This window comes from Spodoptera frugiperda, chromosome 30, assembly GCF_023101765.2.
Source record: "Spodoptera frugiperda isolate SF20-4 chromosome 30, AGI-APGP_CSIRO_Sfru_2.0, whole genome shotgun sequence".
Taxonomy (NCBI): domain Eukaryota; kingdom Metazoa; phylum Arthropoda; class Insecta; order Lepidoptera; family Noctuidae; genus Spodoptera; species Spodoptera frugiperda.
This window is the reverse complement of record NC_064241.1, coordinates 4,790,319-4,817,964: the sequence shown is the minus strand read 5'-3', so window position 1 is coordinate 4,817,964 and position 27,646 is coordinate 4,790,319. Positions and strand designations below refer to the sequence as shown.

The 27,646-nt window shown below is 34.1% G+C and overlaps 2 protein-coding genes across 2 annotated transcripts in view; one reads left to right on the top strand and one right to left on the bottom strand.

Annotated features, from left to right (window-relative positions):
* Nucleotides 1–27,646, top strand: part of LOC118269840 (suppressor of lurcher protein 1) — a 436,792-nt gene that overhangs the window by 159,199 nt on the left and 249,947 nt on the right. Inside the window, exon 4 of the mRNA XM_050706782.1 lies at nt 10,620–10,800. Within this exon, the coding sequence (XP_050562739.1) occupies nt 10,620–10,800 (181 nt within the window). The remainder of the gene's footprint in view (nt 1–10,619; nt 10,801–27,646) is intronic.
* LOC118269568 (uncharacterized) lies at nt 11,736–24,727 on the bottom strand. Its single transcript, XM_050706789.1, has 6 exons — nt 24,548–24,727; nt 24,070–24,170; nt 22,857–23,001; nt 22,076–22,195; nt 18,642–18,778; nt 11,736–11,972 (listed from the first exon to the last, which is right to left on the bottom strand). Exons 1-6 carry the CDS (start codon nt 24,581–24,583, stop codon nt 11,798–11,800), a joined length of 714 nt encoding a protein of 237 aa, XP_050562746.1. The 5' UTR covers nt 24,584–24,727; the 3' UTR covers nt 11,736–11,797.

Below are 27,646 nucleotides of genomic sequence, written 5' to 3'. Positions count from 1 at the left end.
CACCTACGCCATACATTTCTAACAAAACAAGGTTTTCCGCTACAAATACAAACTATGTAGTAAACCTAGGAATGAGGTTATAAATCATAAAAAAAAATGTTGACCAAAACTAATCATCTGCCACAATAAACTATACATATAAATATTTTATTTCATATAACTCTGACCCGAAAACAGGTACACAATCTGTCTACACGTCACTGACCTGTATTATGAAAACGGTCATAAAATTTGTAGGTGGAATGATATAAAGTCACAGCGGGCGCAGTTTGGTCAAGACGCTGAATATATAAAAACTATCACATTTCGTATCCGAATAGGAGAAGGCAATATATCCGAACGAAATCCACAGAGACCAAGAGCCCGTAGAGCAAATAATATTTTATCTTATTTTCTCAACATTTGTCGTTTTATACGTCATTCATTTATTGGAAAACTTTTCTGGATAACATTTAGGTTGTATGGAACAGATTTTTCCATGTTTGTTTTAGTGTCTGTCTTATTTAATTGGTACGATGTTCATTATTAACTGTAGGACAATGTGCCTGCTTTACATTTGCCATAGACTCCATGGTTTTAAATCTAATATCTTAGTATATAAAGATTCACTTATACTTTAGTATATAAAGCTAAAGAGTGTTTGTTTGAAAGCGCTAAGGTCCGAAACTACTGGTCTGAAATTAATATTATACATATTTGTGTTAGATAGTCAGTCTCTGTTAAATGTGTAGTTTTAGATTAACCGCGGGAAGAGTAGATTTGGTGTATTCTAGATACTCTAACATCATCACAATGTTTAATCTTGATGAAACTTCTAACTTTGTTTGTACTTCCAAAATAATTGGAGGGAAATTATCTAAACAGCACTCCAAATTATTAGCGACTTCGTCACTCGTGAAAATTGTTTTACACTAACTTTTGAGACTAAAATGTTGGATTATATCAAAAGTTAGACCGAATTACTTCTTAATTAATACCGATGTTTATTGGATTTCAGTAGCGTTTGTACCGGCTCGACCGGAGTGATACACACCACGTCCTCACAGAAAACCGACGTGATACAACGCTCGCGTTATGTTTTGTAGTGTAGTGTCGTTATAAAAAAATCCAACGTTAATGAATATGAGTTATTGGAGGACTTAGAAATACATATTTTATACGTGTAGGTAAATATACCTACTATAATTTATACTATGAGAAAACTAATATATTTTGATAGCGATAAACATTCGTGTTATTGGATTTCATATTATATTTACATAAGCAAGGTACGTCACATAAATCCTAATACTGGAATCACCCAAGGGAATTTTGGTGAAGTCAGATTTATACATACAGGTGAAACTTATGGATTAATATTTAACTGAACTGAACTGCTTCATTGATCAAATAGTCGCAACTTCGCAAGTAAAACGGCTAAGTACTGGGGGATATACTTTGGATTCACTAGTTGGAAAAAATACCTACCTCTTCTGGAATAGAATCCTCTTGCATGAGTCTACTTAAGAACATTCCGTGCGATGAAACGTTTAGAACTCCTATACCTAACCTAAAGCTATGGATTATGTTAACAGGAACAGAGCATTCTAATATTAAACCCAACCTAACGGACTTACTCAATATGGCTTCCATTACCGTGCTATGTGTAAAAGCAACCAACCAGTATATTAACTTGCATTTCCTAATTCCACAACCCAAATATTCCACTAAGTATTAAGATGTTCTTGTTAGTACAGTCGAGAACGAAATTCAACTTAGAATATCAAAAACTCATGGCTACTACTCGACTACTACTGGACTAATGGGTCTCCTCTAAACTTCAGAGACCATAATCTCCACGCTTGACAATGATCTTTGACTTGAGATCACAGTTCATAGGTCTTCATCCCTAATAAACTTAAGTTTACTAAATACTGCATTTTTATTGAGGGTGAAAGTCATCCTACGTCTTCTCACGCCTTGGACGAGACGAGAGGGACTGCAAGACTCTTACTGACTGAAAACCACCCCGTCCCTACTCCTTATTTTTCAATCAGAGCCCCTGTTACCTGCTAGGCAGTCCGCAGCTCCGGATTAAAGACCTCTGCTACTTAATTTCTGCCAATCGTGGAGTCGCTTAGGCGACTTGTACATCTGCGGCAAAAGATGGTCATGCCAAAAACTTTCTACACCTAAAACAAGTAAAGTCTATCTATTTAAGAAGCTACTTGTACCATTTTCGTAAGGTACTACAAGTAAATACTCGTACACCACAATCCAACTGAGATAAGGTTATTGTTCGAGGTAACCAAAGCACTACAGAATGCAGCGCAGACCGAAGTACGCTTAGATCTAATTAACGTGTAGTGTACTCGTATAACTGTGTGTGTTACAGTTATTGGGTACAATATTAGCCAATATGGTGGAGTTTAGTGTGATTACAAATTTGAGTCTGACTGTTCACTGTTTTTAAGCAGTGCTCAAGACCAAGCACAGCGTTTATATTACCTGCTTCTATGATTCTAAACGTCGCTTTATTTTATATCGATTAATAGATTTGCAATACATTTTTCTTTGATAATTTAACAAAGTTTGAGGATTCAATTCAAAGGAACGCAGCCCCACAGGTAACAGAGAATAACTCCGACTGTTCATTTTCCACCGCCACACAACACTCCTTTTCGTCATGCAAGAGACGAACAAACTTTATAAGTTTATAAGCTTGACTTGAGGATTTACTTACTATAGGCAAAAAAAAAACCAAACTTAGTACCTCCTCCTTTTTTTGAAGTCGATAAACACAGCGAAGAACCCTTTTAAAGTACGTTACTAAACTTATATATAAAGTTAGAATAACAGTCAAATAAAAAGAAGATATAGGTGTATCAAACTAAGAAAAAATACCAGCCGTACTAAACAAATAAATTAATCAACTATTTTCGCATATTAAGAAACCACCACTATAATAAAGTGCACGTCAAGCGCTAAGCATTTGACAATTTATTGCTCACAACACTCGCAGCTGTAGCGTGGCCTATTAACCACAAGAGACCAACAAATAAATCTCAATGACAATATAACATTACACAAAATAGGAAAACGCTAACTCCTATACATTTATCTCCTTAAGCCAGCCAACAAGAAATTGCCGCCATTCTTCGGATGGATGGAAATTCTTAATTGAACCAGTTAAGTAATTGAACTAATTATGACGAGACATTCGACCAAATAATGGATGAGGGCACTTCAATCTTCTTTTAGCTTTCGCGATTATGAACATCGATGTTGGAGATAATTGATAAATGCATTTGTTATGATTATGAAATTGTGATTCTGCTGTTTGGTGGATTCGCATAAAGTAAGGTTTAGGTGATTCAGTGTAATAATTGTTGAAAGCATTGGTAGCATGTGGCTTATGATACACCATGTATGTATCTTAATCAATCTAACTTTATGTTTTACATTTGAAATAGTTATAAGTTTGGTGCCAAACTTTGTCGTCGTTCTTCGTTCAAAAGAAAATGGTAAACTACAGCTTCCAAGCAGGAGTAGGAATGGGGGTTTTAATTCAGTAAGAGTCTGACACTCCCTCTCGCCTCTCTCGCCCAGGGCGGGAGAAGTCATGAGATGATCCCCCCTCAAAAAAACCTTCAGATATTATTTTTTTCAAAAACCAGACTTATTGGTATGTCTACATTTAGGACACATCATAAAACAATAAAAGCCACATTAAACACCCGTATAATAAAAGTCTCGAGAAAAATAATGTCTCAAGAAAAAATATTATCAAAATAAAGCAAAGTCTCTTATAAAAATATCACGTACTACATAAATAAAAAAATGTAATTTAAAAAACTAAAAAACCCGACTGCGTTTCTTTATAATATTAAAATGAAAAAACCCTAAAACAAGAAAGTAATCGTAAAATTTAAGCAGTCGGGACCCATTCTAAATATAAAGACTTTGTGAGGGCACATACGGCTTGCTTTCTAGAATGGGTCCCGACTGCTTAAATTTTACGATTACTTTCTTGTTTTAGGGTTTTTTCATTTTAATATTATAAAGAAACGCAGTCGGGTTTTTTAGTTTTTTAAATTACATTTTTTTATTTATTTATTTTTAGTTTTATTATTTTTTCATTTTGATATATCTAGTGTCACTCTGACAGTAAATACGAATCAAACGACCCCTATAAAGCGGAAATCCATCGAGTCGTTCAGGCTAGAGAGTGAGCAATATTCGAATTTGGCGCCAAATATCCGCCATTTTGTTTTTTTATTATTTTGATATATCCAGTGTCACTCTCACAGTAAATACGAATCTAACGACACCTCTCAAGTCAAAATCCATCAAGCCGTTTAGGCTAGAGAGTGAGAAATATTCGAATTTGGCGCCAAAAATCCGCCATTTTGTTTTTTTTTAATTTTGATATATCCAGTGTCACTCTCACAATAAATACGAATCTAACGACACCTCTCAAGTCAAAATCCATCAAGCCGTTTAGGCTGCAGAGCGTGCCAAACAATTATACATACATACATACATACATACACTCGAAAAACATAACCCTCCTTCTGGCGCAGTCGGGTAAAAAGAATGCGTTCAGCTTGAACAAACGAAGCCATGACGCAAGCTTCTATTACAATGTGTCATTTAAATATCACCAAAGTTCAAGGTGAATCTAATGACCGAAATATGACAGGAACATTAGTGTCCACCCTACCCTAACACCAGCACTATGAACAAAGCTATAATTTCGTGTATTGACATTTCCTTCTTGTTTAATAATTCTGTACATAATGATGACATTAAGTAAGGCAGTCAATCATAAAGTTCTGGGACCAATATCCTGGTTGTATAAATTGGTTTTCCGATGGAATTTACCACAGTAACTGTTGGCAATGAGATGTTGAACTACTGAATAATAGTTAAAGGTGTTTCTAGATCTTGAACAAGTGAACACTACCTATCCGTAATTCTAGTTTATTTTGTGAAACAATACCTAATAGGGATTAATTGCCGTACTCAGAGACATGTAAATATTGTAATGGTTTTTTTATTTTTTTTGGAACAAGCCTGCATACGAGGATACGGATTAACGAATAGTAAGCAATCGCGGCCGCCCATGGACACTTGAAATACCAGAGGCGTTACAAGTGCGTTGCTGGCTTTTTGGGGTTTAGGAATTTAAGGGTTGTTGGGGAATCGGGGATTGGGAAGATTGGGAAAGGGACAATTAAGCCTCCGGTAACCTCAATCACACAACGAAACACAACGCAAATGTTGTTTCACGTAGGTTTTCTGTGAGGCCGTGGTAACACTCCGGTCGAGCCGGCCCATTCTTGGAGTATGGCTCTCCCACACTTAAACTTAGTTTACTTAAACTATTCCTTAAAAACGATTTTGTTCCGAAAACAGTTGCTAAGAACCGAGTTAAATAACCATTAAATAACCCTGAGTACGACGGTAAGTATCTAATTTGTCTTAGTAATGTCAGAATATGATTTAGCCATATAACTAGCTAAAATTGTTCAATTTCTCGAGAAGTCATAAAGTCAAGTGACATTTCATTTCTCGACCTCAATACGCACTCGCCGTAGACTCACACGCAACTGTGATACAGATTAATCACTCCTGTCATTAGTCGGTTGCTCCAGTATTTACTAGTCATCGAGTGAAATCCAGAACAACTCATTTCTCTTGACATACAGTATTAATTAATTCATCGTCTCAGACCATTGCGGATCAATGCTCTACACCACAAGATGGACTGACGATTTGAGTGATGGGATAGTTCGATTGACGTTTATTGTACATATCGATGTTATAATATCGAATTGTGTCTCGTGCTCACATGTGTACAATATGGTGGCGTGAAATATTGGAGTCGTATCGTGTTCAGTATTATCTATCGTGTGTTAAGATTTGTCAGGAAAATAAAAATACCTGGTTATAGATGCTCTTCTCAATGGATTTTGAATCCTATTCTAAATGGCAGGAAGAGTTATTTTCCCTCTTTAAGAAGGAAATATTAGACACTAGTACATTTTAAGGTAACTACAACACGTCCCTACACTAATTCTCTCAATCAATTAAGCTTCAATGGTCAGTTTGTTTGGATGTCTCAGCTAATCAACCAGTCAATTATACACAGTGATTTCCTTCAATTATTATCCAAGTCAAGACACTTCCTATTCAATATCATTAAGATAAATATTATTACTATCGCATTCATCGTCCACTGTCTTCTACCTTTTTGTGGAAATAATAGTTTCACCAGCTCAATTTTATGTATAAAAACTGACTTTATCTTTATGTTTATTGTTCTTTTTGAATTTGGTTATTATACTAACCTGCTCCTAAGTGAAACAAACACTTTTCTGAACACCGCATCTAAATCGGTGCGGCCAATCGTAAGCTAATCATGCACAAATATACGTACATACATACAGATCAAACAAAGAACCTCCTTTTTTGAAGTGGGTACGAAAGCTACTAACTGTACAAATAAACACATGGCTGTTGCTACTCACAACATAATTGGTTAAAGGTTAAAATTGGACGTTACACTGTAATCTACATCTCCAGCTATCCTTCTTCTGTTTATTTTATAAATATAAAAAGATCGATGCGTTTTAATAAGAATATCTTCACTGTTATATAATATAGAGTGGCACGTGCGACTGAGAGGAAATTGTTTCACCTTTTGACGTAGCATAGTGAAGACTTATAAAGATAGAAGGTTCAAGGTCATGTCAAATTGTTTAGAGGTCAGTCCTGTAGTAAATTATTAAGTAGGAGTCACGTGTATTGATTTAGTTACGATGCTTAAACTATTGTTGACCAGATAGCGATAAACTTGAAGTCTCATTTTTTTTTATATCTCTTGTGAGACATTAGTAACTTGATTAGTTTCAAGCCACGCTTGGGGCTCATAATCGATTTACCATGTCAAACGTACATGGGTACTTAAATCGTGAAACAAAATTAAACTTCACTTTGATTACCTCTGAATTAAAATATTCGAAAAATATTGTAAACCTTGAATATATTTTCTTAGTTTATTATTTCTATGTATCTTACTTAGTTTATTTTCTTTTTTGATTGGAAACTGCTTTATATTATTCTATGCTTTAAATCACGGCATTGGTCGAGATTTATCCCCATTAATTTCTAAACCATCACCAAAGTTTCAGATTACTCGTTTAAACCTCCGAACAGATTACATCGAGAACACTTTAGCCTGCCTCGACTACAGTCCCAAATGTGATCAAACCTAGATCCGCTATTAATTTCTAACCAAATTATTACAACTGCTATCTTCTCAGCGCAACTTCGTCCGGTGGAGAGTCCGGTGTCCGGCCAAGCGCTACCAATTTCCGGCCACTCTCACATCGATGATTGTGGGTACTACGATCCGAATCACATAGAAATAAATCACTGGTTGCCTTACCTATCGTTCGTGCATTTAATCTAAAAAGGATATTTTCTGTGTTTGTTATAGGAAAATGTGTTATTCTTTTTAAATCTTCAGTATCTTGATATATATGTAGTTTAGATTTGTGGAGGATGTTTGAAGTATGTCGAATTTAAGGTAATATTACTAATAAGTAATTGAAAACACAAATTACTCGATCACTTTGTATTTTATAAGCAGCATTTCAATAAAAAAGTAAAAGTACATCGTGCCCTCCTTTTGTTGGTAAAGACCGTAAAATAAAGAAAGTCAAGTGAGTACTTGGAAATTCCAAACAATGAAAGAAATCAGAAAACTTTCCCAATAGGTTTCGATTGAACAAAACTTTTATGTACTTTAATGAATAAGATATTAGTTGAAAAATAAGTAGTTTTTTTTTCCTTTACTCACAGTTACTTTGTGTCCCATCTTTTGACCTTTTGTGAATTAAGTCGCTGAAGAGCATTTTTCCAATTTAGGTACGATTGGAAAAATATGTATCTGTTTTGATCGCTTATGTGTAAGTTTGCTTGAATATACCAGATACTCATTCATGCAGAAATCACTATCCATATTGAGAAAACATGTGGGTTGTGGTTATTAGTGATAGTTATTGGATTTCATGACCTCATTATCAAGACCAAAATTTCATACCAAAACTTTCTTATTTGAAATATACAACAAAATTTCTAAGCAAACAATAATTTATTATTATGTTTTTCAGCTTACTCACGTAATTATTTGACAAGGAATTTGACTAGTTTCAAGCCATTCTACAGGCTTATATTCATGAGCAGCAATCCGCAACACACTAGGCGGCGACTGTCGTACTGCCGAAAAACATAATAATCACGAAAGTTATAATATAAACAAAACAATAATAAAATTGTGACTATATCTCCTGTTACAGAAAACCACTAATTAATTAGACATCTCAACACAAAACCTCATCAATAAACCGTCAATAAATCAACATCAAAAACATAAATCAATCAATAAACTAAACTCAAAGAAGGCTTTAGTTCGTAGAATTCCAAACAACTCTTACTATAACCGATAACGACGAAACTTGGTCTGTTCTACGCACAATAATATTCCATTTATTCTAAAATGCTCTGTAATCAAGAAAGGAAACATTCAGTTTAAATTGGAATAGTTCACCAAGCCATCCGAAGGGGTTCGTAATTTACTAACTGAAGGAGTTAACTGTGTTAATGAAAATTGCCTACGATAAGATCTGATGTCTGAGTTATTGAATATGCTTGTGATGAGAGTAGTAGATAGAAATCGATGGTAGAAGTTATGGCTACCTTTTATGACTTGTATTTGGTTTTATAGGAGTTCTGTGTTGTCTAGTTTGATGGCTTTTGATATCTGTTTGACTGAGTTAAGGTTTAATGCTGATGTATAGGCAAGTACGTGATGTGTAGTCTTATTACTTGAAGAGAGTAATGTGGATTTGGTTGTCGTAAATCTTGTTTGATTTAATTTAGTTGGTATTGATGCTGAGTTTGGTAGACATTTTATATAGGTACCAGAGTGTAAAATACCGTACATAAATGATTTTAAATCATGCATGTAATGCTTTTTTATTTACATTCATTTTTAAATTTTCAACATAGATTTTTTTCCGATATGATGAAAACCCGTTGATACATTTTTTATGGATACTGCAAACATAAAAATTCAAATTAATATTTGCATTTAGTACTGATGGCAAATATTTTTCATACTCAACACAAAAATGAATGTAATATTTCATTGCTAATTTTTGACATAAAAATATAATTAACAACACAAAACGTACACAGCAACAAAATACCAAAGATGGGATCTTTAGTAGTTAATTAATTTTCTTACATAATTACCTTTAGCAGTCTCAGGAGAAATCGAGTGTGGTCGAATAATTTACTGCTGGCCTTTGTAAATTAGTGTCACAATATACGGCGGACAATTTGCGGTTTCAGACCTATTTGGTACCTGAGATGAGGTTACACGGGATATTGGAGATCTTAATTAATTATCGGATAACCTACAAGTGTAATTAATAGGTCTATGAAAAAAGTAGGATTATAATCTCGTAGAATTTAGTAAAAAGTTAGAATATTTCGGTGGTTTTCTTTTTTTTCTAACACTCAATATCTTCTCCCACCTTGAGTAAGGTGAGAGGAAATGTTAGACTCTTGCTGACTAAAACCACCCCAATTCTACTTCTGCTTTTCGAGCTGGAGTCCCAATAACTCGGTAGGTAGTCAGCAGCTAACTATCTCGTCGATAAAGTCTTCGAAAACACACCTTATTTAACTTCAGTTTTCGAGTAGGGCGATACGATTATTAATAAAATATTTGTTTTTCGGAATTTTCATTTATATATTTCAAACCTTCGCATTGTGACCGTTTGAAAAAGTCTCATATCGTAACTGGCCAAAAACGTATACTTCTCTTTCAATCAAAGTTAGGCAGACTGGGAAAATAAAATATCTGAAAATCAAAAGCCCTTATCTAAAAAATACATTGAATTACAAAAACATAAAACCCGAAAATCTCGTTCAAACAACAACACATATTTTTCGGAACGAGCATTTTAAAAATTGCTTTTAAACAACAAGACAAAAAGCGAGTGATCCGATTAATTCGCAACTAAAATTCCCCTCGGCACGTTTATGACTTTATTCGGTAAAATAATCCTATCTAGCTTTCAGTGTTACATTTAGTTACATTTAGCGCTTCGGTGATTATTACTGTGTTAAGTGAATTTACTAGGATATACATTGCTTCGTTGTTTTATGTTTTTGGTTGTAACATTTTCATTAAAATATGTATATATCATTTTAATTTCTTGGTTTTAGTCTTGGTTAAACTTCTTTATTTCTATTATCTAGTTTTTTTATTGTTAAATGGGACGACGTTTGGCCGCTATCTCACCTGATTAAGTGATGATGTGGCCTACGATGGAGCACGTCTACCCCTAAGAAAGTTCTAAAGGGCAGAAAGTGTTAGTGTCTGACTTTAACTTTAAATCTCAATTTAGGACTATATGGAAAAAAGTAGTAGTAATCGTGGTCCCTAACTTAACAAGAATTGTAAAAGTGGTTCTTGATCCTGCGCTAAATCAACTAGATGAGAGTTCAATCAATATCAAAAGAACATTTTCTTAAATTCATTAACTGTTACCTTGTTACAGGTTGTTCATGTATCCGCTACACGTCGACGTATGGCAAGGAGCGCGGCACGTTCAGCAGCCCCGACTACCCGCGCCCCTACCCGCCCCGCATCGACTGCCTCCTCTACACCTTCGTCGCTGCTCCCCACGAGATCGTCGAGCTCGTCTTCACAGACTTCGACATTTTCAAGGAACATCTTGAGTGAGTATTTAGATTTTAGTCTATTTAAATCTAGGTCACAGTCTGGACTTGATTAAATATTTGTTTTATAAACTGTGAAGTTACTTGAAATTATTTTCTTCAAGAGTAAACAATGCTTCAATTTCTTTTTAGTTTTAGTTGTTACTAAAACTGTTCAATTCTTTGTACTCAACCTTATCTATACTGTTCATTTATTTACATAAAATACTTCAATAAGTATGTTCAGAAAATTAAAACTTTAACTACAGTCCTTAAAACATCAAATGTACTTATTACTTCGCCTTATTTAAATGTTTCTACTAAAATAATTTCCATATTAACAAAGATTAAGATAATATTTACTTCAGCTAACAATAGTTCGTCCCAAGACCCTAATATTGATGTATGACAAATTTAAATAAATCCTTCAAGTTTGTTAGTTACTCAAGTCTACAAAGTTTAATTCTACAATCAAAATTTCTCGCTTTAACGTAATCCTATAAGAAATCATGCCAAAATTGTTACATTGTCTTTAACAAAGTTTAAGCTGAAAGATGTTTTATGCATTAATTGTTTTATAATGAGATTTTTTTTTCTTTAAAACAAATTAAAATGTAATATCAAAAGTTATGATTTTAATACAATATTTCATAATTGTCAATTTGGTAAAAAATGCAAAGTCATCTTCACGATTACAAAGTTAAAAGTGAGGAGTCACAAATCTTATATCGTATGATATAATTCATAACGTGCATATAAAAAGGCTGTAAGCGCGCGGTCCACGTGCGTACAGCATTTTTGCATTGTTCCCAAAGCAAAAAAAACGTCGTGCCGCAGCGGTGCCGTGTCCGTGCCTTTACTGTACCTTGTAAGTGGTATTGAATGATCAAATTCAATACATTATAATTGTATGTACAATGCGTAGGCCATCTTTGGGAAAAAATAAAACCAGAATACACAATATTTTTACAAAACCTTTATTGATTCACACACACACTTCGGTATGATTTTTTCGTCCTTACTTTACTTCAATTTTAGTTGGTTTCCTCAGTCCTGCGAGTTTTCTGCAGAATTTTACATAGTCAATCATAGTTGATCCGTCATCTTGTACGATCAATGGAGCTTCATCAAGAGCATAATCAGCTTCCTTAGCGGTAAACTTGTCTCCGAAGGTCATGAGGTCGTGTCTAATCCTGGAATAGAATTTTTAAATTAATTTCTTCAACTTTTTATTATGAAATTAGATAGCCAGAGTTTTGTACCGTCTTGGAATACATGAATGTTGATTGAATTTTTCTACCAAATTTTCCGTTGTTTTGATTGTTATTACAGGTAAATAATCCGAGATTTGTTAAAATTTTGCGTGGAAGTGAAACTTTTCAATACACGTATCCAACTGACTAAACTTGTAGTGTACTTAGGTTGTTATATATTTCATTTTATCCTCTCTTTCCTATCAATCCTTTATTTTTTTATATTAATTTGACCATTCCAAAGAATAAACCTATAGATAAGCACACCCCTATTGTTAACGAGCCAATTTAAAAATACATAAACAGATTTGACGACAAATAAATATTTGGGACAAACAAAGTGTCCTAAAATACGGCAAAATGTACACAAATTAGATAAAACAATAAATATTTTTTCCTTTATAAACAATGCCGTGTTTATCATCCCAAATTGATAAAAGGGGAAAGTTCTACTCGTTTGTTTTTCTCGCGCCCTGCTCATCCAATTGGCGTTGCCATTTATATTCGTCCTTGTGTTCTTGATATAATCACGTTAGATGTGATGACGGATATATTATTTCTTTGTTCCAAATAAGAGTTATTATTTTTAAGTGTCCTGCACTTCAACCTGATTCTAATATTAATTAATTAAAGGTTTGTATTTGTATGACAAATGGCATCCCAATCGCACTTTCTCATGACAAGAATTATTATTTTATGATTTTTTATAACAGCGACGTTACTAAATGAACTAAAAAACGGTCACATAAATTAATGGTTTACATTTTAGTTTCGAGTCACAGAGGGACTCATCATTTCAATTTTTTAGTCAATGTTGTATGTCTCACGATAGTTCTTATTTTAATATAGCTATTTTATTATTGTTACTTATTAAAATTATACTGTACCAAGAAAGTAATGTAAATTATTTACTTAAATTAAAAACACCGAATTATAAAGAACACACATTTTTTTACAATACCCAAAATATTTTTCTAATTTTTTAACCTTAGAAACATAACAACAGTTTAACCGAACCTTTTACTCCTAAGAATGTGTAAGACCATAGCAACCGAGTAAAATATGACTCTGTTTAAACGTGACTGAGCAATAAACCGTTTTTCCAACTCTCGAAGGTCGCGCGAACAAAGTCGTAGAAACAGCTTGTATGTAATAAATTTTATTTTAGCGTCTCACATTATCTCTTGGAGTTGGGAATAAAAGAAAAGCTTGGTGTATCGGATATTTACTACCATATGGAATGCAGGAATCTCAAATATGGAGACAAGAAGTGTATTTGGGTAAAAGTGTACAGGTATTTTTTTAATGGTTGACTTACTGCTATACTCAGTGTCGTTTAATGGTTTCTTAACTCAGTCCTTAGCAATTGTTTTCGGAAAAAAAATACTAAAGAATAGTTTAAGTAATCATTAAATGTCTCAGTGCGGCAGTTAAAGCTGTATTTTTAGGTTTAGATAATTTAGTTTAACAGAAACTATAAAAAGAGATCGATCCAGAGATCATGATATCTAAGAACTAAATATTTTCTTCTATTATTTATTTTGTCTCTCTTTAATTACTTTATTTTTATATGTTCTCTTGTCGCGTATATTTTGTAGGTAGGTTCATTTTAATATTAATATTCTTTACCAAAAATTGCTATAAAATTATGTTCATACTTAATTTGAAAAGTTTGGTACCAAGTTTTAAAACGTGCCGTTCAAAGTTTTTTAGTTGAACAATTAAGTAAAGTTGGGACATCTGCATTTAGTGTAATTATGCCAAAACATTTCGAATAAAAATTAAACTTTTATGGTTTTAGTTCACAATTGAGTTTTACAAAACTTTCTTTTATACATATTTTGTTGTATATTTTATTTTTACAAGATTTTTAAACTTTATTTAATTTCATTGCTATCTAATCATATACGTGCCTAAATAAAAAAATGAGAAGAACTTTTATCAGGTCACTGAAATCAAAATAATAGATCAAAAGAGCCATAAAAGTGAACACCAAAACCAGAGATCACTGTAAACCCTAACATTAGTGTAAGTATTATGCCCAAATGTTAAACCCACAATAACTTAGGCCCTTTCAGTAACAAATGCCTTGTTATAGACGAATACAAAATGTAAGGCTACATCAGTGGTTCTCAACTAGTGGTCCGCAGAATCCATAAAATGGTTTGCGAAATAAAATAACACCTCTGTTCAATAAATACAGCTGTTAAAGCTCCAATTAAACGTATAATATCAAAGAAGACTGAGAGAACCGACTGATTTTAAAAACCTAAAAGTCACTATTTTTATAAATCAATGAGAAAATCTGAGTGTGAGACAACGTGTAACAAAAAGGGGGTATACATATCAATTGCACGGCTTCTAGATAACATAACAAACGATACGGTAAGGGATTTTTAAACTCATGTTTTCATGGTACCAAGTTATGAATTTTTCAAATCGCGCCGCCGCGTGATTCAAAATTAGGTAGACAGGTACTAGGCGATCAGATTGACAGAAGAAATGTTTCGTAATATTAGCGAGTGACCCTTGTAGTGTTGTGACATGTTTGTATGATTTAAAATCAAGAACCATGCGATACCAAGTATTTGGTACAAATTTTTTTTTAATCGTATTTTAACCTGAAACTTCGTGTAGAGCCTCTATTTAACCTGTATTCATCAGCCCTTCTTGATGTATGTGGGTATTTTGTTACACGTTGTATAAAAAAGTAATAGTAATAGTGGTCCCTTTTTTAAAGGGGGAAAATCATCCCATAACTTCTCCCACTTTGGGCGAAGTGAGTGGGAGTATCAGACTCATACTGACTAAAAACCACACCGTTCCTACTCCTGTTTTTCTAGCCGAAGCCCCGGTAAACCCGCTAGGTAGCCCGCAGTTCCGAAATAGTGGTCCCTAACTTAACAAGAATTATAAAAGCAGTCCTTGACCAGAAAAAGGTTGGTAACCTCTGGGCTACATAATTCAACTTTACTGTCTACTATACGACGTACAAATGTATTCTTATACGTTTCCTCGTCAAAATTTGCTAAGGGAATTATACAAAAGCGTATCCGAGGGTTGTCGTAAAACGCAGATTGTTCAGAGAATTTTAATAAACCTTCATGGTGTTGCCTTAAATACATTTATACTTTTGCATAAAGCACGGTATGAAATTATTTATCTTTTACATTCTGTACAACGTTTAAATGTTCACGTTATACAAGACCAGTTTATCCTGGTTTCGCTTAGGGATCTATTTGGGGAGTTTACACTGGTTTTGCATAGCATGATATATAAGGCGTTCTAAAATTATCTGCTTTAATGGGAGGTAGTGCTTTTTTTTTTTTTTTTTGAGGGGGAAAATCATCCAATGACTTCTCCCGCCTTGGGCGAGAGAGGGAGTGTCAGACTCTTACTGACTAAAAACCACTACTTCTGCCGCTGGAGCCGGAGCCCCGGTAAACCCGCTAGGTAGTCCGTAGTTCCGGATCAGGCATCAGCCCTACTGGGCCCCATCTGTGGTGGTCTGATGGCTCTTTGAGGCGCGCGCGGAACGCGACGCGCCGCAATCTGGTTCTGTTCGGGCGATGAGCTACCCTTGCTCGCCGTCCACAGGCCCGCACTACGGTGGCCGGAGATCGTCTCGCGATCCCCGGTAGTGCTGTACTTGAAAATTAAAACAGTGAAGAAATTTCCCGAAATTAAAAGAAACTTGAAAATTAAAACAGTAAAGAAGTTAAATAAACATTGACTCTACTTTGCATGAAGTGGTTTACGCGATGTAAATAGTGGCTATCAATATTGTTATCATTGAAAAAGCGAGACAGTGGACGAGAAAGCTCTTACATAATAAACTTATACATAGATTACTCATAATCAATCATTTATATTTAGGTACTATTTTAATCATCAAACTCAGCACTACCTCCCATTAAAGCCGTGGCAGATAATTTTTGAACACTTTATATGTAGCTATGTGCAAAGTCTTCAGCTACAAATATTATATTCAAAGGCAAAGTTACAAGGAATTGTATTGTTACTATAGAAATAAATCTGTTCTCTTTGGATCTTTAGTGATAATATTTGATGCTTTGACGTTTTTCTTGGAAATTGTTATGTGTATTCATTTTGATCTTGGTGTTTTGTATAGTTGAAAAGAATATGAGTACTTTTTGAGCGTTTGATACTAAACTGGGATCAATTTTACTAGGAAGCTCATGTAGATTATTTGCATATTACGGCTTCCAAGGTTTTCTTAAGATGTTGTTGAAAATAATGATATATAATAAATCTTAACTTTTTAAGTATTTGAAGCTTATTTTGTCACAGTAATTTAATAAACATAAAATAAAATAAAAATACACCACCATAAAAAGCCCAAATAAAATTCCATTATAAAACACAATTCCATTCTCAAATCTCATTTAAACATTACCCAAGTTACGGTGGTAATCTCAAACAAACGTCATTTGGTTACCAAAAGTGCCCAAGGACCGTTTTAAATCATACTCAGACAGATCCCAAGAATACATCATCCAAATCTCCGTAAATGTAATTTAAATCTTGATTCGAAATATTTACTGGTCCCCTGAGTAATATAAAATTTAAACGCTACCTTTTTCTGGCTATTAAGATATAATTGTGTTATTCGCTTGGGTTTAATTAAAATTATTCCAATGATACGAGTGTTGCATGCTTTGGGATTTTGTTGTTACTTTGTTTTGGTTTATCTTTTGTTTTTTGGTGTAAGTATTGATTTGTGTATAGGTCGTTGTGTAATGGTAAGCGTCCACAGGTCCGCAACGTACGCATCGCACGCAACGGATTTTAGTTTGTCTTGTATAGAAACTCATACAACTGCGTCCACTGATCCGCATCGTACGAACCGCATCATCGGCAATGCCTACATGCGATGCGTACCGATGATGTCATACGAAATGTGTGCGATGCGTACAATGCGGGTCTGTGGACTCTTAGCTTAAAGGACTTATGCAGTTTATTTCTTAGTCTCTCATTCATGGTTTAAAACTATCTTCCAACAAAAAAAAAAAAATCTGTCTTTATAAAACTACACATATCGACGCATTTTTGGCAGAATAAAACCTAAAGCCCAAATATGACCAGTTTAAAATACGAATAGGACTGAATAAACATAAGAATGGAATATTTATTTGGTTAGGGCTTTCAAAAATCATGGGTTTGAAGCCAAACAACGGACAGTAAAAATGTAAAATAGAATTTTCGATAAAACATCTCACTATTGATAAATAAAAATATAGGTATTGGTAATAAAGCGGCATTGTAGCTATTTACGATGTTCATAGTTAGTGTAAAAATAATAAAAATAAAAGACTAAGTTATGAAAACATTGAAACGTAGTTCGTAATATTTTTTGTGTCAAAAAATTGTATGTAGCTATCTAAGCCTTGTTTTGCACCGTGACACAAAGAATATTATTTCCTCTGTGAATTTTATATACAAATATTTTTTACAGGAATTGTTATTGTGCTTGCTTTTAACACAATTTTATACCTTTATTGTTGCAAAATATTCCATGTACTGACTATTAGTAACTTCAGATAGAAAATTAATATCAATATACGACGTGTCAATGCTTTCAGCTAAATAAGTATTGAATAAATAACTACTTTTTTCAAAAATACGATACTTAATCAATAACAGAATTAGATCAACTTAAAGTAACGGTTAACTCACGTAAATATATTGAGAAAAGCTCTACTGGTAATTAACTAGTAGGCTGCGCGACGTTGCTGTATCTGCGGTCTGCGCACGATGCTCATGTTGAAGAATATCTCTGTGACTCGAAACTAGTAGAGCTTTTCTCAATATACGTATGTTAGTAAACCGTTATTTTTAGTTAATTTAGTATGTCTCACGATAGTTATTATAAAAAAAATAGAATTAGGATCAAGTTTAAGTGCTTTAGAGTTATTTAGTACTCAAATTAGGTATCAATATCAAATCAAGTACATACTACGAAGTTCACTTATGCTACGATTATACTATATTATGTCTTCGTATATGTATGTATGTATATGTAAAGTTTGAACGCAAACTTTATTAGCGTTCTCAATACCCTGTGGATTACACAAGTTAGCCCATTCTCACAGTTAGCCAACTTTAGATATATGATGTACTATGTTTATTGAAGGATAGTTTCATATTTACGATCTTCGATGCGAATTTGTGGTTATCAGCATATTCTGCTACATACAATACATGCAAATTATTATTAAATATTTAGGGAACATAGAGTAAAATTTCCTAAGATTGGCGAGGTGATCCTGCGGGCGGGCTGTCTGCCCAACAGTTGTACGTTGGGATTTTCTATCATTATTTATTCGCATGTAAACTTCATAAGTGGGATGTACAATTTATGACGTCACCCGTTGAGCGTCTATGTACGCCATCTGTCATCTGTCACTTATCATGTATTGCCACATGTGTACTTTGTATATCTGTCTCATCTCAATTGCCTTTTCTACGCTACGATTTTTACATACATATAACCTTCTAAGATCTTAAATGAATTTTCAAACATTAGCAGTAACCCTCCAATCCTAAGTGCATATGCACTAGTTTTATTTTGAATATTCTAATACGTACTTATCTTCAGAGATCAGTCCACTATTGTTCTTGTCCCAGCGAGACAGCGCTGATAGTAGAGTTTCTTCCGAATCCAGTTCCAGGGTACGATATCCAAGGAGGTTGACGAAACCATCGAAGTCTAGCGGGTTGGGTGCCTGTAAACGTAGAGAAAATGTAGATTTAACAATAAACATACTTTACTTTACATTACGTACATCTTTTACAAAGAGTAAGGTTTAGGTATTTTTCTTTCTTACATTTAAAACTGAAGAGTTTGTTAAATGTCCGGAACCTACTATTTCAATTACTATTTTTGTATTAGATAGTGCATTTAGCGAGGAAAGCTATAGGCTAAAAATTCTGGTTTCTGTGTGATTTGATACAGTCGTAAAATAGATTTTGGAGAAGGCCAAATTCTTCCACAAGTCATTGTTTTACGCGGACGAAGTCGCGGACAAAAGCTGGTACATTAAAAAAAATCTTTATTCTGGGAATCGAATCAATTATGTTTTTGCTAGCAGTCAGATTCAGTGAAAAAGGCAGTATTTAAAAGACCACATAGAAAAATACTTTGCTGAAAAGCAGCTTTTTACCCGTCAATAAAAGAGAGGTATTTCGTTAAATTTATTTTAAATGCTCGTCCGCTTTTTAATCCGCTTGAAAAGCAAACCGTTCGAGGAGGCACTAATTAGTACAGTGATAGGTACTGATTAAATGCGGTTTACGTTCATTAGTTCAATGTTAGGATTTAATTCTATTAATTGGTTGGACTAAACATATTATTATATTTATTTACATAGACATAAGTGTTAAATTTGACTACATTCTATATTAATAAATCTTGCTCTAAATTGGCCTACGGTTACCATTACAATACCTCACCGTAAAATAAAAATAGACCACCATTTTTCATATTCAAAAATAATAACACCGAATGAATAATCCCATAATACTCAAAAGATCAAAATTTAAACAGATTACAGCGTTATGTCAAGATTAGCGCAAAAAATTAATTTGAAACAATTGACGAAGAAAAATGGGGAGACCAAATCTTCAGGATACAGGAAAAACGTACGGAAAAATGTACCAAGCTATAGTTATGCGGAAAAATGTACCGAGTACCGACCTAGAGGAGAGAATTTAAATTTGATCCATGAAAGCAGAGAGGGAAAATCCCTGTGACCCCATCAGCGCAGTGGATTGACACGAGCTTAAGGCCCTCTTTCGACAGAACCACGAAACTTCACTAACAATACTTAAATGGAATTAAAAGAAAAGCAAAGTTTCGCAGCCGCCTTAAGAGCCTCCTAATAAGTAGTCTGTTGTTTTTATTATGATTGGTTCAGTTGTATTGTTTAAGTTTCTGTTAATTGTTGTTTGAATGTAATTAAGAAGTACGTGTGCTTTTGTTTTGTGTTTATTGAGTCTGTTAAAAGGTCAGAGGCACGACTCCCAAGTATGACGGGATAGATTTTAGAGTCAGAATTCTCCGTCAAAGTATGAGATGGCAATAATAACGTCCAGTAATTGTTGAATATTGTCTTTTACCTTATTTTTATTAAATAAGAAAATAATATAAACAAGCAGTAATTTTTAAAGTTTGCCTATATACAACAAACTTTGAAATTTTCCACAAATGTAACATACAAACGCACTTTGTATAAACCATTGTGGCGACACATGACAAGCGGCAGATGACAGAAGTCGCATAAAGACGAAACGAATCGGATGCGAATAAACATGGATAGAAAATCCAAACAACCAACAGTTGGACAGAAAACCCGCCAGGCACGATCACCTCGCCTGTTTAAAAGGTCCTCTTTTTCTTAGGGAACTTTACTCTCTGTTCCCTAAACTATAAACGTACCATCGCTGTACTTCGTCCAACGGCCAACTTCCAACCCAAAGTTTGTCCACCTGCCGTTTGTACTTAGCACCATCTACACACAAGTCCCACCAACATTTGCCTACTAACACAGATGCCAGTTGGCTAATTGGCTATGCGCTTACAATTTATGGTTCCTTTGTGCATATATCAAATGTTGGATAGTTGTAACCACAGATGTTGGTTCTACATAATGCGTCTATATTGTATCTTAGGACTGTGATAGTATTCCGATTTTACTCAAAGATGTAAAGGACAGAAGGTCCGTAGATACTAATTAATATTATCGTAATTTTAAAATCTAGGTATGTGATTATGCCTTTAAAGAAGGGGTTGGACAATGTTAAAATTATACAACCTCAATTGTAGCTGTTAAAATAGCGTATGGAATACAAAGTCAACCTCAATACCATTTAGTTCATTTAATATCCACGTAATACGGATGCAATGGGCGCTAGTTTTGTAACTCAAGAGTCAGAAATTTCACAATATCAATATTGACATACGAAATTAGATTCTAGAGTAAACCCTCAGAATTCACACACAAAACCAAACAGTTACTTATGAACATAAAACCAATGAAATACTCCTAATACATATCGTACCTTTACGCAATAATATTCTTGTAAGTATATTGCTGCAGTACTAACACCTAAGGATAGGTAAATTTCAGTACACCGAAATTACTACACGTTATATTACCGTGTGTAGTCTGCATGTTCACTAATGAAACTCGTATGATATAGCTATAAATGTTCCTAATGTCTTAAGTGTATCTAGTATTGCATTTAAATTGTAATAGTGCCATGATATAGGAGTAGTTATCTACAATATTATATTATTATTGACACAATCATTTTAGTAACTAATATTAAACATTGGTTTTGTATAAATATAATATGGACCGAGCATGAAAATAAAAGAACTAATGAGTCCACGAATTGATTACGAAAAATATAAGATAGGTATTATTGTTATGTAGAGAAAAAAATGAAGCGAACTTATATTAAAAACATCATTTTACTTTTTGGTTTATTTAACATTTAATATTTTCCATTAATCTTCCAGTACGATATAAAAATTATTTTAGATATCATGACCTATAACACTGCCTACTCAGGAAATAAGCGTGATACAACGTAATGAGCAATACCTACATTATACGGCAAAAGATTTAAGATAACGTGAAAATAACACCTCCAAAAATATCACTGAATTACCTTGAGAATATTCATATCTTCCTGTTCCATATTTTTAAAGATTTTATCTCCTTTCATGTTTTTTAATTTTCATAAAATATTTTCTTTAATTGCTATCCGGACATATTGCTGACGTATCTACGTACCTGATCTCAATATTAATATGAGTAGGGTAGGTAGTATCGAGCAAGCGATTTTGGACTCTATTGCACAGAGTTGAAACCTAGATTTCATGTATTCTTTACACAGTAAAAACCAGACAAAGACTATATTTATAACGATAAAAAATACCCTATTTTTAAAATCTCTTCTCCTTAAGAAAACGTGTACTTATGTTAACTTATGGTATCCCTACTATCAAACATTACCTCAGAAAGCATGTTGCGTATGGCATTTTCATCGATTTTATCTCCGAGACTGACCAATGTGGCTCGAAGATCACTGAAGTCGATACATCCATCGCCATCCATGTCAAATAGTAAGAACGCCTGGAAAAGAAGGAAGTATTGATTAGGTACCTAATAACTTTAAACATTAGAGCTAGACTTTGAAGCATGACTTTGATCGTTTGCATATTTTAAAAGCAAATAGCAACCCCGGCGAACTCCATTTCGCCACCAATTTTTCTGCTTTTGAGACCTTTCCAACGCACGCAAAATCGTGCAAAACGGGCCATGCGTTCTGGAGTTATAGCGTCAGAAAAGAAAACCTGACTTATTTTTATATAATACATATGTCAATTGTATTTACTGATATCGATTCTTTCTACTCTCAAAGTATTTGAACGAGTTTTGGAAGGACCAGTATTCGGAAATAGACAAAGAAAATGATTACCATAACTGTGGATATAGACACTGAGCCATATTAACCTACATGCCGTTTAAATGATTAGAGACATGATTTGAAATTAATTAATTAATTGATAAAAACCACATCAATTAACCAACCCTTAAATTCCTAAACCCCAAAATTGTGGCAACGCACTTGTATCGCCTCTGGTGTTTCGGGTGTCCATGGGCGGCGGTGATTGCTTACCATCAGGCGATACATCTGCTCGTTTACTGGCTTATACCACAAAAAGAACCAAACCACTTTACAATAAACACACTAAATAAAATACAGCTAAACAACAAATACAATTCTCGATACCTCTTTCAGTTCAAAAATTTTATTATCGTCGAGTTCTGCTAAAACATTCGGCGGCAGACAGAGCGCTTCCCTGGCTTTAGAAGCTGAACGGGATCTTGGTTGCTGCGGGACAGTTAGGTCGTTCCCACTCTCCGATATAATAGAACTGGAAAACAAAATGTTATTACAAAATAAACTTTCTTCCCACTCCTAGTTTTGTCACGAACTGATATTTGAAATAACATGTTTTTGTTCGGACATAGTGTTGTGGAACGTTTTGTGTTGAAATGTGTAATGTAATATCGTGCTTAAAATGTTGTGTAAATAAACATTATACTTAATTACAAAAAGTTGGAATAATATTAAAAACTACAAAGACTTGTTTTTTAGTTAGAGTATCAACCATCGGGTTAATTTTTTTTTTCTTAAATCTGGTAAATATTTTGTTTGCGATTTTTATAATATCGATACGAAAAGAAATGCATATTTGAGAAAACATGAACGAATCATTTTTTATCATATTACAGAAACAAACGCAGTAATATTTCACAACTACGAAATAGCTTTACGTTAAAGCACGAAAATTAAAAAAAGAAATAGTTATTAATGATGGATAAACGAATAAATTCAAAATGTTGTAATCATCAACATTTGATCTTCATTGTTAAAGACAGATATAATTTTGTGTTGTTATATAACCTATCTAATATTTGAACATACCAACTTATTATTTTAAATACTTCTTATACATAAAACACATACATTTATGTACTTCAAAACCTACATACAAATTTGATTATATTAAATTATCCAATTATTGAAATTAATTGAAATAATTTGCCATACATACATTTTAAATAGAGCCAATTTACCGCCATTAGCTGTTCACAAATGCCATTTGATTATTGGTTCAAAATTTACAATTATAAAATTTTAGGTTGTGGTATTAGTGGCGTAAATCAAAGGGACCAATTACTATCGAAATATATTATTACTAAACTTCGTGAATACGTTTAACCGAGATTTAATAATGAAAGATAGAAATTAGAATTGAATTAAACTGACTTACATAAAAGTAGCTTACTGCCACACTCGAAGTCATTTAATAGTTACTTAAACCAATCCTTAGCAATTGTTTTCGGAACAATCATTATTATAATCGTTACTTTAAGTAATCATTAAATTTCTCTGAGTACGGCGGTTAGTAACAAAATTTTACATATGAAATACTCACTCTCCATTGGTCAACGATTGCAGGAGACTTTCTTTAAATTTCTTAATGTCATCTTTAGCATCGTCCGGCTTGCTACGGCGACGCTCCCCTTTTGATCCCCTCTGTAATCACAATACACTTTGTAAAGCCGCAGTTTAATGTGAAAAGTCATTCATCCTATTATACCATATTAAAACTTTGCCCCTGTTTCACAATAAAAAGAATTCTAAACAAAAAAAAACTTTGCTTCTATTTCAAGTAAACCGATTACAATCGCCAATAAAATATTAATTTCGAGCTTGAAGTGACCGGAAAAGATAACATTGGTGACTTTCCTAACTCTCCAGTCACAAAGAGAAGAGAAATTACTTGTCAAAACTTTGTTCACAGTTTAATTTACAAAGGCCTCAAACCTTGTGTTCACAGTATTTATATTACATTTAGAATAAATGTATTATATTTTAGCGGCTTAGAAAGAGATTACTTTTAAATTGCTTACTCTCTTGGCGCTGCCGTTCGTATCTTGTTCTGCCATGTTATTAAAAGTCTTCTAAACCACGACTTTTTCTGTGCCTGGAGTGTTCTATACGTGTTTCCGCGCTGCCGACTAAAGCAAGAATTGTAACTACACGTCAAGAATATTAAATTTACATTGCATTTTCCGTCAGCCGAGTTAATTATTTATTTCGGACGGATGCACGCAGATCTCGAGATTAGTCGTGATGTTGGCCTCAACTAATTAATCTTTGGGGCAAAACTGCTTTAAGATTTCCAGGTCAACGATTCGTTGCAACGTTTACGTGTTTGTAGTTGTTCAGGACTGAGGAGGGTGGAACGCTTAGTATTGTTTGTGTTTATTTTGGCAATATGTATGCTTAATGTTCCGAATTTAGCGGCCATTAGTGTGAGGCTTGCAATCCAGCGAATACATTTATCCGATTTACCGCAGTAATTTGCTGTTTGATTTCTCTACGGATTAACTTGCCTTAATTTTCATTATTAGCAGCAATATCGTAATAAGCAAATATGGTGTCTCGCCCGGTATTAATATTAAATTTTGTGGCATCTCCTGTTAATCTAATCTCATCTAATCTTGTATGGATACACATGTTGGCAGGAGATCAAAAATTAATAACGACAGTTAATTCCAGTGATATGACCGGGGTAGTCAAATAAATAATATTTTACGACCTGGAAGGAACCGTAATGATGTTAAAAATAAGTGTGTCAACATTACACCTGGTACATAATAAAGCGACAGATTTAAAAATTTACGGTAAATAAAACTTGGGAAATGTACTTAAGCGTAAAGTAACGTCAGAAGTATTAGAGAAATATCATATTTTTACAAGATTACGTCAATATTTTTCTTTTTATGTTTTTTTTTTATATCTGACTGGATTACGTGTATTTGTTATGTCTATAGCTTCGATCAATAAGTCATTTTGTTTTTATGGTATAAGCCGGTAAACGAGCAGACAGATCATCCTGATAATAAGCAATCACCGCCGCCCATGGACACCCGAAACACCAGAGGCGTTACAAATGCGGTACCCTTTGGGGTTTAAGAATTTAAGGGTTCTTGGGGAAACGTGGATTGGGAAGATTATTGGGCCTCCGGTGACTGCACTCATACAACGCAAGCGTTATTTCACGTCGGTTTTCTCTGAGGACTTCGTATCCGATCCGATCTCCGATTACAGTAGGTATTACTGATTACGGTACCGTAAGCTAAATCTTAAACGGATATATTTTTTAAATTCTAATTTAATTCTAGGGGCTTTTAACCAATCGGTTACGTCAACCCCAATATATGTATCTGATAGAAAAATAATGTATTTATGTCTATTTACACCTTACCTTCTAAGAATCTCAGTCGAACTAAGTCATTACCGTCTACTTTTTACACCCTGTGATCAGTTAAGTAAACGCGATCATGCAAATACGGCAGCGTCTCAAGTAAATCAACTGCGGCGAGGTAATCCGCACCCCGAACAGGTGTAAGTGGGTTTTTAATCAACTACAAATGCAACGGTTTAGGAGAGTCTAAATGAGATTCGTGTAGGGCTGCCTCGGTTCGGATTTTTAGCAACGTAAATTTGCAAATGTTTGATTTGAAAAGAGTATAAAGACCTAGTTTAAGTTTATTTTACTTTTAACGAGATCGAAACGTTACCACGTTTAGCCCTCTGATTGGTTGATTCATTGGAACAAGCCAATCAGAGCGCCGAACGCGGTAACATAACGATTCTAGTAGGAATGGGATGGTTTTTAGTCAGTAAGAGTCTGAAACTCCCTCTGCCCGCACCCGGTAGAAGTCTTAGGGTGATTTTTCCCTCCCAAAAAGGCCTGTTTTCAGTAGTGGCTGTTTATGGCCAATTTGATGCTGATTGTATGTATTTTGAATAGTCCAGGTACGGTCAGATACTACCCAATATTAAATAATAAAGAAAAACCTGTCAACCAAAATGAGTTAAGACACGTAGGTCATAAATTGTGTTGAATAATCAAAATAATGATTACTCATACCTCATACCTTAGTCACGGAGTACATTCTATACAATGTTTCTGAACGCAAAGGTTTTAATTAACAACGCACATGCGAACAAAGCGAAACGTCTGCTATGACTGATGAATCGGTTTTAATATGTAAAGGAAGATTTCAAAGTATTCCATACGCTTTTAAATTTGTATTTAAACGTATTTTTTAAACGTAAATAGTCGTAAATTATTATTATTATTTTTTATGTAACACAGCCGGTACTCGAGCATACGTATCACCTGATGGTAAGTAATCGCCGTTACAAGTGCGTGGCCGGCTTTTTGGGAGTTAGGAATTTAAGGGTTCTTGTTCGGGAATCGGGAATTGGAAAGATTGGGAACGGGGAATTGGGCTTCCGGTAACCTCACTCACACAACGAAACACAACGCAAGCGTTGTTTTACGTCGGTTTTCTGTGAGGCCGTGGTATCACTCCGGTCCACCCGGCCCATTCGTGCCGAAACATGGCTCTCCCACACTTATTCATTGTCATTGTAAATAAATGTTGTGTTATTGATTGATTAAACAAAAATGGAACTTAACGTATCGGAATTTGAGTTAATTTTCCTAGAATAATTTGCCTTTATTAAATAAACTTCATGTTTGTACAAATACGTTATGTGGTTCTGTCGCATTTACAAAATGCAAACACTACCATTTAATATTCACCCTTTGAATACTAAATGACAAAGACCACCAATTTAATATTAACTATGAAGAAGAAGGTTTATTGCCCCCGACGCATCATTTGACGAATACATGCTACCTACAAATAACGATAGGCGGGTTTGTATTAGGACGATTTGAGTGAGTCTAGTCGAGTCACAGTTTTAATTGTTTTTCTACGCAAGATGCAAGCATTCGTCTTTTAATCGTCATACAATCTGGCGAAATAATAATGGGCTACTTTCGATTTTTCAAAAAAAAAACATGTTTAGAGCCTGGAATTGGGTCCCGTATATGGCAACAGGCTCACCACCTATTAAATGGGACTTACAACATAAATAGTGATAAGTTGATGTACATTGTACAGTAGCATTACGTGCCATACTGTACA

Coding starts and splice junctions, on each gene's coding strand:
- LOC118269568 (XM_050706789.1), bottom strand. CDS start 24,583: ATGGCAGAACAAGATACGAACGGCAGCGCCAAGAGA. Junction 18,779..22,075: donor TACGCAACATGCTTTCTGAG/GTAATGTTTGAT, acceptor CTACGTTTACAG/GCACCCAACCCGCTAGACTT. Junction 11,973..18,641: donor GGACTGATCTCTGAAGATAA/GTACGTATTAGA, acceptor ATTCTATTCCAG/GATTAGACACGACCTCATGA.